We start from the raw sequence: 11,446 nt of genomic DNA on the forward strand, positions 1-11,446 counted from the left end.
GAAAACTGTGTCGTCTTTTGTATTTTTCACAAATTCATCTGAAGAAATGGGAACAATGATATGTTGTTGTGACAGGCTGCTAGTAACACAAAACTGTCTAATGATACAATTTAAAATTGGTTCTTTGCTAAATTGTCTGTGTAGACACAACACTGGTTCACCCCTTGAGTTAGGTGCCTTTTTATGCTTTAATGATTCATAGTGAGTCAGTGTTAATGGACTTAAGAAACAAACAATCAAAAGCCATTCCTCTGCAAATGATCAGGTCCAATAACAGTTGCAAGAAAGCCTAGCTCCTTGAAGGAAACATGTAAAGAAATGAGGTGTGGTTCAAGACTCTTTCACTTTATTGTCTCTGTTTTTTGGGGGGTTATGTCCTCTATTTGAGTCACTCCAATATCATGACGTGTTTATGATTGTCTTGTGGTGGACTGAGTATCACTATCATGGTAATCGTACTGTGATAATATAACAGTGTTTTACTCTGTGGCCACATTATTTTGATCCAAAGGGTTCATCTCAGTAACATCACCTTACCTTGCACTATTTTTCATGGAAGTCTGACTTTGCTGTGTCGTGTCTAAAATTCTTCCACTTTTTCTCGACTCTGTGTATGAGCCTTGCTCTTCTGCCCTCAGTCTGAAACCAATGTATAGAAACTGACCTGACCTTATGTTAGTAAGAACCTATGATTACAAATCACCTGTTTTTGCTTTCTTCTGAGTTTTATTAGTAGTTGGATAAACACAGAAATGGAAGTCTTGAATTCAGTTCTACTAAAGCTCTTGTCAGTTTTTGTCCATCTTTTGTCCTTTGGTTGAAGACTAAGAGAGAAGAAATGTTATGGGAGCAAGTCATTGCAGGATTACATGGTTTTAGAAAGCAGTGGCACTTGACCTTGAAAGAATTGATGGAGTTTAAGGCAGGATCAAGAGAGCAAGAGTAATAAGAAAAGGAGCAGAGCGTCCCTGTTCCATTGTCACTCATTGGTTTTCAAACTCTCGCATGTGCTTCTCTAACAATACACGTGAAGAGACTCTGATGTGACTCCACACTTGAAGTAACACAGCGCTACTTTCATACCTCCTTGTTCTAACCTGAGCTACCCATCACCATAACAACATATAGCCCTCAGGAATAAAGGAAGTGTTGGCCAGAGGTGGGAACATTACACCACACTGTACAGTATATCACCAGAACTCGGTTTGTGTCCACAGCGTTCAGGGGGCACTTAGCCAAGAGGGGAGGATTAACAATGACCAAAGCACAGCAAACACATTTACTGGACTGGGATTTTTAGTCATGGTAACTCAACGTGAAAGTCCCAAACAATAAATCTCTTTAACAGTAAAATAACACCTCACTTTGCACAATAGTTTTAAAACTCTAGCCTTCAACTTGAGTGACTGGGTGAGAGAGTGACATGGATGCACACGAAATACCAACTGATTCAAGCAAATTTCTTCAGTCGGTCACAAGAGTTGTTTGTAGAAAACTGAACCCATGAAACGAACTTTATTGTGGTCGTCAGTCTGCTGACTTTATTATAGGATTCAGTCCATTAAGATGGACTGTATCTGCACATTTCCATTAAGGAGCCATTAAATAAAAGCATGCTTTTTGCAAATATGAGCCATTCCCTATTCAAATTAGGACGCTTCATTTAAGAAGCATTATCTTCTTTTGGCCTCTCTAATATCACCTACTTGCTTTTCGTCCTCCCACTCAGATGGAGCTGTCAGCAGAACTGATGACTCGTGACCAAGGGCCTTAATAAGTAGAGTGTGTTACTAATACAACCATTTATTGCTGTTAACAGGCCTGAAGGTTTACAGGGTATTCTGTGTTGTTGGTCATGGTGGAGTTAAGAGTGATAATGCCAGGTTAGTACATGTTTTTGGTAGGGCACAAACACAGTAAAAATAAACTGCTGCCACAGTACCACACGGTCTAACAGCAGAAATGTCAGTAAAAACGAACAGTAAGAGGAAATCAATGAATAAAACACCCAGCTGAGCACAGATCGATTAAGGAAAGAACTGCCACTCCTCCATTATCTATTACACCAACCCTCTCACACATTTAGTTCCTGTGAAAAAGCTAATCATCAGAATTGTCTCTGAAAATGGGAATAATAAGAGCCTTGATATTCCTTTTTTTTTTTTTTTTTTTTTTTTTTTCCTTTTTCTAAATGACATCAGAAACAGCAGTATGCGACATTACGTGACGGCAGAGCTTCAGTTCATCCTTTGTCATTTTTTTTTTTTTTTTAAATAAATAGGACAGGGGGAATGAATGAGAGAAAGAGGGGGAGAGAAAGAAAGAAAACCAAAGGGGAGAAGAGACGGTGAGAAGGGGGGGGAAGAGAGAGAAAAAAAAAAAGAACTCTTGGGTCACCTGTATGGAGAAAAAAAACAAACAAACAAAATAATAGAGAAAACAAAGCACCATCACAATAAACTAGCTAGTCATAGATATCAATATTTACTAAATAATAAACGATATTGTGCAGCACGCAAGATAGACAGCGCACAGTGTGCTTTGAGGCAGCAGCCAAGAAAGCTTTAGTCCGCGTCTGTGAATACCCATGTGTGCATACCTGTGTGGATCAGCATGCTTGCATTCCAAAGGTTTCTCCATGTAATGATCTGCTAGGGAGTGTGGGGGGGCCACAGCCCCGTCCTCCAGGGTGTGAAGTGGGTATGGAGGAGATCAAAACTCCAGACATCCAGAGGCCCCCAGAACACAAGAGACCATGGAAGACCAACAGAGGGGCAGCCACGCCACTGTTCCAGTAAGAGCTGAGGAGAGTCCCAGATGAGGGCTCGCCCAGCAGCCGCGGAGCAGAAGTCAGGGGGAGTTGCAGTGACGCGCCCGTGAGCTCCGCCGGCCCCCAGCTGTGCCTGAGTGACCGAGCCCCAGGCCGAGAGGCCGGGGGCACCCCACCTCCAAAGGGGCCCGAGCGAGCCCCAGGCCCCAGGCCCCGACAAGCGGCGTGAGCCAAGGAGCCAAGGAGTGAGCCGGTGTGTACCCGGACGCCCACCCCCAGACACAAAGAACCACCAACACACCGACACCTGAGGGAGTCCGCCACCGGCAGGGGAAGTGGTGGTGGGTGGAGATAGGCCTCCAAACCTTGGAGGGCCTGAGGTGTCCCCAGAGAGGTGGCGTCTGATACCCAACCTGACATATAGACACAGACATACAGGCACACACAGACACAAACATCCATTCCCACCCTCATGCTCTCATATGCACTCACTCCACACTCAACCAACGTGGAGACAGACATAAAGAGACGTTGTACACACGATCACACTCCCCAAGCGTACTCTACAAACCGGGTCTAGGTACCCTTGCCCCTGGAGGGGGGAATTGCACCCAGACCCAGGTGGTGTTACCCTTTTCCCTGCAGTGGGGAGAGGCAGACCACCCCGACTCCGCAGCAGCAGGGAGGCCCCACACCCCAGACCGCAGTCGGACGGCCAACTCCTCCTACTAGCCCCCCCGCTCCAGCAGGCCGCAGAGAATGGGGGTGGGAGAAGACTCCAAACCTCCCTCCACCCGCTCATTGTAATGTTGATGCATGTGTGTTCTAAGGTGCAATTAAAACCCAGGAGGGCATGGAGCTACCTGCCAAGGAGCAGCAGGTAAGCGCATAGTCCCTCCTGCTAGCCCTCAATGACTAAGTGTATTTAAAATTGAGAGGTGGGCAACGACGTCAGGGGTGAGGTATACACCCTGATGGTAATTTGGACTCCGTGATTGTGCCCACCCCCAAGATCCTATATGTATGTGTAATGAGAGTGTGAATAATGTGAATGTCTAAGTTGTGGGATAAAATTGAGGCAGAGGCAGCCAGAAGGGGACGGGGGGGGGGTAGCCTCCTCTGCACCCTGGTGACATACCCCCACTCCAAGGCCCTGCATGTGTGGGTGGTTGTGGAGGAGCGGGAAGAGGGAGGCAGCTGGAGATGGGGAGGGAAGGAAGGGAGGGGCAGGTAACCCCTCCCTGGGGCCAGCTCCCCCGCTGACCCCAGTAGGCACTCCCACCCTTCGCGACCCGCCAGGGAAGGGGGGCCCAGGCCCATCAGACCGGGGCCCAGTGCAGTAGCGCCCTCCGGCTCCACAGAGCCCTGGACAGTCCACCCAACCCCACCACAGAGAAAACTGCACCCACCCCACCATCCACACATCTTCCAGACTACATAAGACGGTAAACGCCCAGGCTGAGATCTTCCTCCACCTCTCCTGTATCTCCCCCTCCTGCAGAGAGTTCCTGAAGAGAAGAAAGCAAGATGTGACCACCCCCCCCACCAGTTGAAGAGCCCCCCAGGCGGCTCGACGCACCGGCGGCACCCTGCTCCAGGGCCGGGCCCCCATGCACCCACCCGCCCACAACCCCGGCAACACACCAACCAGGACCCAAGCCCCCGAGGCCCGGCCCGGGCCCCAGCCCAGAGACGGAGCGCCCCCAGAACCTCACGCCCATCCCGGACCCACCCAGGGGCAGCCAGGTTGCCAGGTCAGTAACCCACGTCCGTCAGCACAGACCCTCCCCTAGCCCCGCTGCACGCAGCCACGAGGAAACAGTCACCTGAGAGCCAACAGAGCCCCCAACCGGACGTGACCGCTACCCCGGGTTGAGCCCCCCAAGGAAGATGCCTCCGGGGAACCCCCCGACGCCCTAAGCCTGTCCCTACCCCCTCACCAATCACAGCAGTGAAGGCGGGACCAAACTATGACCCCCCACCCCCACTAGGTGATGGAGCTGATAAAAGGGGCCCAGAGCAATTGATCTAATGTGGTGGCAGAGGCTGTGTCAAGACTAATGTAATCTAATAGATAATTTCTATATTGGTTAGAATTAAGATTATTTTTATTTTTCCAGTTCATGAGGACTGTTTTCTTGGCTATGCATAGGGCAGTGAAGATCATGTGGGCTATATTCTTTTCTGAAGTGACATTATCTAAGCTGCCCAGTAGACACACTAAGGGGGAAGTTGGGATGTTACATTTCAGACACTTTGATAAGTCTTCACATATCTCGCGCCAAAACTTTTGCACTGGTGGACAGAACCAAAGAGCGTGGATGTAATTGTCTGGTGTATTGCCTTGACAGTGTGAGCAGTTGTTGGAAGATGTAAAGCCCATCTTGAACATCCGATGACCTGTATAGTGCACTCTATGAAGTATTTTGTATTGTATTAATTGCAGACTGGGATTTTTAATTAATTTAAAAGTTTTTAAGCAAATCTGAGACCAGAAGTTTTGGTCTAGGTTGACTGATAAATCTGCTTCCCACTTTGCAGTAGGAAGGGATATTGATTCATCTAATTTAGAAAGTGTTCTGTATATTTTAGACAATAATTTGGGGGATTTAAGAGTAAGAAAATGTGCCGCACTTAGTGGTGTTTGTAATTCAACTTGACTGAGGTTAAATTTCTTTTTTACTATGGATTTAATTTGTTGATATTCTAAAAACCTTGTCTTGTTGATCCCATATTGTTCAACTAGTCTGTCAAATGGAATAAATTCTGTTCCCTCTAATATATGTTCTAAGTATTTAATTCCTTTACAACTCCATTCTGGGAAATTAATCATATTATTGTTTTGTAATATGTCAGGGTTATTCCAGATAGGTGTACGTTTGCATGGGATTAATGAAGACTCCGTTATTTTTAGAAACTCCCACCATGCTGTTAGAGAAAAGCTGATGTTGATACTTTTAAAGCATTCATGTCTTTTGATGTTTGAGCTAATAAATGGTAGGTCTGAAATCTCTAGATCCTTGCATAGTGCCTGTTCAACATCTAGCCAGGGCTCAACTAAGAAGGTATGTTTTAACCATTCTGAGATGAACTGAAGCCTGTTGGCTAAGAAGTATTGGTGAAAATTAGGCAGATCTAATCCTCCTCTATCCTTGGTTCTTTGTAGCGTTTTTAAGCTAATACGTGGGGGTTTATCTTTCCAAAGGAATTTGGAAATATATGAATCCAGAGATCTGAACCAATCTTGTGATGGTTTGTTAGGGATCATCAAAAATAAGTAATTTATTTTTGGCAAGATCATCATTTTTATAGTGGCGACCCTTCCCATGAGTGATATGGGTAAAGATTTCCATCTAGTCAGATCGCCTTCTACTTTCTTTAGAAGTGGGATGTGGTTTAGTTTAGTTAAGTCTGAAAGCTTAGGAGAGACATTAATACCTAAATATTTAATATTTCCGGATTGCAGTGGGGCAGAGGAAGAATTATGGAAGGAGCAGTTAATGGGGAGAACTGTAGATTTTGGCCAGTTAATTGAATAATCTGAAACTCTTGAAAACCAGTTTATTAAAGTAATTACCTCAGAGAGGTTGGTTTGTGTGTTTTGCAGAAAAAGCAACACATCATCCGCATAGAGACTGATTTTATGTTCTATGTTCTTACATTTTATGCCCTTAATTGTTGTAGCCTGTCTAAATGCTGCTGCTAGAGGTTCGATAAAAATTGCAAAAAGTGAAGGGGAGAGTGGGCATCCCTGTCTGGTGCCCCTCAGGAGACAGAAGCTGGAGGATGTCTGGTCATTTGTTCTGATATGAGCTGTTGGGGAATTGTATAATATTCTTATCCAGTTTATGAAAGAGTTTCCAAAACCAAATTTGTGTAAAGTTGCGAATAAAAATTTCCAATTAACTCTGTCAAATGCTTTTTCTGCATCTAGAGATAATATTATGGTTTCGATGTTTTTATCGTATGAGTAGTCTATTAAATTAAGTAATCTACGAGTGTTTGTTGAGGAGTGCCGACCTTTTATGAAACCAGTTTGGTCAGGATGAATTAAGAGGGGGGTCATTTTCTCTAATCTCTTTGAGAGAGCTTTGCAGATTATTTTAAGGTCTACATTTAAAAGAGAAATTGGACGATAGCTTGAGGGAAATAAAGGGTCTTTGCCTGGTTTTAGCAGGAGACTAATGTTGGCAGAATTCATATTTGGTGGTAGTCTGCCCTTTTCCTCGATTTCCTGCAACATGCTGTGGAATACTGGTGCCAAAATTGTCCAGAATTCTTTGTAGAATTCTGCAGGGAAGCCGTCTGGACCTGGAGCCTTATTATTGGGCATACTTATCAGGGCTTCCTGGAGTTCACTTGGCGTCAGTGGCGAATCCAGTTCCATTGCTTGACTGTCTAGTAATTTTGGAAGAGTTACGTTGTCAAGAAACAGATCAATTTCATTTTTAGATGGGTTTATTTGTGGTGAGTATAAAGTTTCATAGAAATCCCTAAAAATGTTGTTTATTCTTCCAGGATCATATATTGTGTTCCCCGATAAATCTTTAGCAGCACATATAGTTATTTTTTCTTTATTTATTTTTAGCTGGTTAGCTAGAAATCGACCTGATTTGTTACTGTGTTCAAAATTCTGCAAGCGAAGTCTTTGTATAAGGAATTGTGTTTTTTTATTAATAGTTTCATTTAATTCTAGTTTTGTTTTGCATATTTTGTTCAATGTTTCCTGATCTTGGTGGGACGCGTAGGCTTCTTCTAGTGATTTGATGTTTTTTTCTAATTCCTGAATATTTTTGTTTTCTTCTTTCTTTTTGTGTGATGAGAAAGAAATTATTTTACCTCTCATCACAGCTTTCCCTGCTTCCCATAGAACAGAAGCAGATATTCCGGGAGTGTCATTAAAGTCTAAATATGAAGTCCATTCCTTTTTAAAGTATTTAATAAAGTCTTCATCTTTAAGTAGTGATATATTAAATCTCCAGTTTTTTCTTGGCGTAGTATTATTCTTGTGCATTAGTGTTAAAGATACAGGAGCATGATCGCTGACAGCTATAGGATGAATCTCAGTGTCTGAAATGTCACACAGCAGTGAGCTGCTGACCAAAAAATAATCCAGACGAGAGTAAGAGTGATGAACATGCGAGAAAAAAGTATATTCCTTACTGGTGGGGTGAAGAGAGCGCCATGCATCGCAAAGACCAAAGTCGTTCATATACTGTTTGATTATATTTGTGGACTGCCAATTACGCTGAGTTCCTGTTGTGTTGAGCCTATCCATTTCTTCATTTAGTCCAAGGTTGAGGTCACCGCCAAGAATGAGTGTGCAATCAAGGTGTTCAGAGAGTGCACTAAAAAAACCGTGGAAGAATGAGGGTTCATCAACATTTGGACCGTATATACTAACAATACATAGTTTTTTGTTCAATATTGATAGTTTAATAATTAGAAATCTACCTTCTGGATCTATAACTGTATCGAGTACTGTAAAATTAACATTTTTATGTATTAAAATTGCTACTCCCCGTTGTCTAGAATTATAACCGGCTGCAAACACGTTAGGAAACTCAGGTGTTTTAAGTTCATTTAAACCTGTGACAGGTTTGTGAGTTTCTTGTAATAAAACAACATCTGCCTGTAGTTTTTTAAGCTGGTTAAATATTTTTAACCTCTTTCCTCTGGTGCCAGCTCCATTTACATTCCATGTGACAAACCTCAGCATGCCCTTAATTGCGCGTGTATGTCTAATGATGTATGCTGGGTGTTTCGTTTAGACAGGTGGAGAGAATATGGAAACATCCCTTGTTTGTAAATAGAAAGAGAAAAAGAAGTGTGGTGAGAGACTCCATAAGTCTGACTATGTGTGTGAATATTCACTAATATGAACAAGCGTGGCTTGCTTATGTGTCCTGCAAGTCTGTGCGTGCTGTGAGGCTGTTGTGAATGTGCTGCCGTTGAGCTGATGTGTTTGCGTGATCGTGTTGTGAAAATATGGAGAAATAGAGGGTGTTGTTTGTAGGTGAGTGGGGAAGTAGGTGACCACAGCAGTGAAAGACAAGAGAAAGAAAGAAACCACATGAACTGTGAGCGACAACAAAAAAAAAAAGAAACGAAACGGAAACATTCCAATTAAAGCAATGACGGAGGGTGACGGTGTTATATCTGCTATGACATCATATTGATATTACTAGCTTAAACTCATGTTAAAGGAGAGAGTGTGAATGAATAAGAAAAGAGTGTAGCGGGTTCTTATCTGGAGTGCAGTTAATATAACCACGGTGTGGTGCCGAGGTCGCGGTAAAGCTGTCCGTCCACGTAGAGCCGGTCCACGGCGATGACAGCACGGGAGCCTTTCTGGATGAAGCTACGTCGAACTGGGAACAGGACCTTGCGTCGTTCCAGGATCTCTTTGGGGAACTGGTCGTTCACGCTGAAGTCCGTTCCTTTCAGCTCTCTGCCGCGACTCTTCACCTGTTCCTTCTGTTTGAATTGACTGAATTTGGCCACAATAGGCCGTGGTCTCCCGGTCCGCGACCGCGCGCCCCCCAAGCGATGTACTCTATCGAAGTCGATGTTCTTTACGGTGTCCTCCGGCAGCTTCAGGTGGATTTTAATGAAGTTTTTCACCGTTGCCTCTGCGTCCTCTCCGGCAGTTTCTGGAATACCAGAAAACACAAGATTATCTCTCATGCTACGGGCTTGTAGATCGATAACGGACTCTTTTATTTTTTTATTTTCAATGTTTAGCTGGGTCACGTTATCGGTGAGAGATTTAACCGACTCCCGTAGCGTGGCATTTTCAGCGGCAAGCGTTTCCACCTGCCGCTGGCTGAATTCCAGGGATTCTCTCAGAGATTTAAATTCCCGGTGTAAAATCTCCACCAGGGACAGCCTCGCATCGAAACTGGACAATCGCTTGTCGATTGACTCCAGGATTTCTGCGATGTCTTTGCCGGCAGGCGATGTTGTACCGGGGGAGTCTGCCTGGCGACTTCTCTTCGATGACGGCGTCTCGATTTTGGCCGGGGAAGATGCACTCTGGGCCTTATGCATTACTAAATCTTGAAAACAGCGGTCGATGTAATCTTGGAGAGCATCTAAACTCTCCCCGTTGTCCTCCAGGGTGTTAGAGATGATAAAACAGATGTTGTTAGTTATATGACAATTGATTAGTATATTTGGTAATACTGAAGCTTGGAAAACCTTTGTTAAACTCTATGCTACCATTTGCTTTTTCTCCGCCAAAGTCTCCGGCGTCTGACGTCACCTACAACATCACTTCCGTCACTTACCGTTCCCTTCCGTCCTGATTGTTCTTCTGCCTTGATATTCCATCGGTGAACATGCCAGGAAAATACCTTCAAACCCCTTCAGATATGACTGCGGCAGTGGTGGGGCTTGGCCCTAATAACAGGGTCAGAATCACACAGAGCAGAGATCGTCACGCTTCAGTTCACCTAATTGTTACCGATTTAGATTTAGCAGCGTCTTTTTTTTTTTTTCAAGAAGGTAGAGCAGAAAAACTAAAAACGTGTCAGTGTGGAGTATTCCTCTCTGTGAATCGATAGAAAGCAGTAGCACCTAGTCACGGTCAGCTTACCGTGTAGAGTGAAAAAGAAAGACATTATGCCCTCTGAGTGTGTCTTTAATTGGTCAAATACAGTCCAAATCACAGCACTAATGTGTGGTGATTTTGTCAGATAGCGTGTGGTTAACAAATCAGAAACGGGTTGAAGGACTCCCCGGCTGTTGCTGTGATACTAACTGAGGCTTTTTAGCTGAAAGAAGCTCTGAATGACCCAAAACATCGAAACATTTACATCCCGGAGGCTTCACACAGCTGTTTCTACTGACAAGACAAATTCAGCTCATACAAACAACAATAAATCAAGTTCATGTTTATTCCTTTCCTCGTATATATATTTATTCTGTGTTTGTATACTCTCTGGATGGGCCATCACTGACCTGGCACATTATGGGCTTGCTCTGATTCTGTTTACACGCATGACCTCACAAACACTATCCCTGCAAAAGAGGACGTCTATAATAATACGGCCATCTGGAGAAGTTCGAACGGAGCTCTTAGCTCCTTTAACTTTTCCTTGTTTTTTATACCACCCACGTTTGCTGTCAAACACTCCCCTCTGTCGTAGAAGGTCCCCGTCCTGTTCTCGTTCAGGCATCTTGCATCTTTATTAACCATCCGCACAGAAGAGCTTAGCTGGCTGTAGTACATTGTTTTGCATGCATAATGAAATGTAGCTGAAATCTGCCTTCTGCTTGTTCACACTGTACTGCATAATGAAGTAAACATGGCTGTTTGGAGAAATTCTCTCCCTGCTTTTTTTCTTTTCTTTAAATCCTCTTTAGCTGATTTGTTGAGCTTTGATTAGCAGGGACCGTCTTAACATACCACAGGGAATAATGTGGTTAAGCTGACTTGTGATTTTCTTCTTCTCAGCTGTGGTTATTGACCAGTTTGTCATCGGTCTTTGAGCTCAAATCTCATTTGAGCTGGGTATTAGGATTCTAACATAATTAAATACTGGAGGGAATAATTTGTCAAACAGCCAGCTACTTAGATTGAATATACAAGAATGTATTTACAGATAATAATTTTTCGTGTTCTAGAAAAAATTAAAAAAGGAAAATTCTAACAGAAAAAAACAAAGGAGATAT

The 11,446-nt window shown here is 43.7% G+C and overlaps 2 protein-coding genes across 3 annotated transcripts in view; one reads left to right on the forward strand and one right to left on the reverse strand.

Moving 5' to 3' along the window:
• The window catches only part of slc39a11 (solute carrier family 39, member 11), a 199,712-nt gene that overhangs the window by 53,265 nt on the left and 135,001 nt on the right, over positions 1-11,446 (forward strand). The window lies entirely within an intron of this gene.
• Positions 8,604-9,856, reverse strand: LOC146663152 (uncharacterized). Its single transcript, XM_085415772.1, has 2 exons — positions 9,739-9,856; positions 8,604-9,423 (listed from the first exon to the last, which is right to left on the reverse strand). Exons 1-2 carry the CDS (start codon positions 9,818-9,820, stop codon positions 9,032-9,034), a joined length of 474 nt encoding a protein of 157 aa, XP_085271898.1. The 5' UTR covers positions 9,821-9,856; the 3' UTR covers positions 8,604-9,031.

The sequence above is a fragment of the Rhamphochromis longiceps genome, linkage group LG8, assembly GCF_057381845.1.
Source record: "Rhamphochromis longiceps isolate RC_006_pf linkage group LG8, R_longiceps_female_GT1.1, whole genome shotgun sequence".
Lineage (NCBI taxonomy): Eukaryota > Metazoa > Chordata > Actinopteri > Cichliformes > Cichlidae > Rhamphochromis > Rhamphochromis longiceps.

Excerpts from the sequence above, each read along its gene's own strand:
- LOC146663152 (XM_085415772.1), bottom strand. The coding sequence starts at position 9,820 with ATGCATAAGGCCCAGAGTGCATCTTCCCCGGCCAAAATCGAGACGCCG. Across the intron at positions 9,424-9,738 it reads TCGCCAGGCAGACTCCCCCG|AAACTGCCGGAGAGGACGCA; the intron begins GTACAACATCGC and ends CTGGTATTCCAG.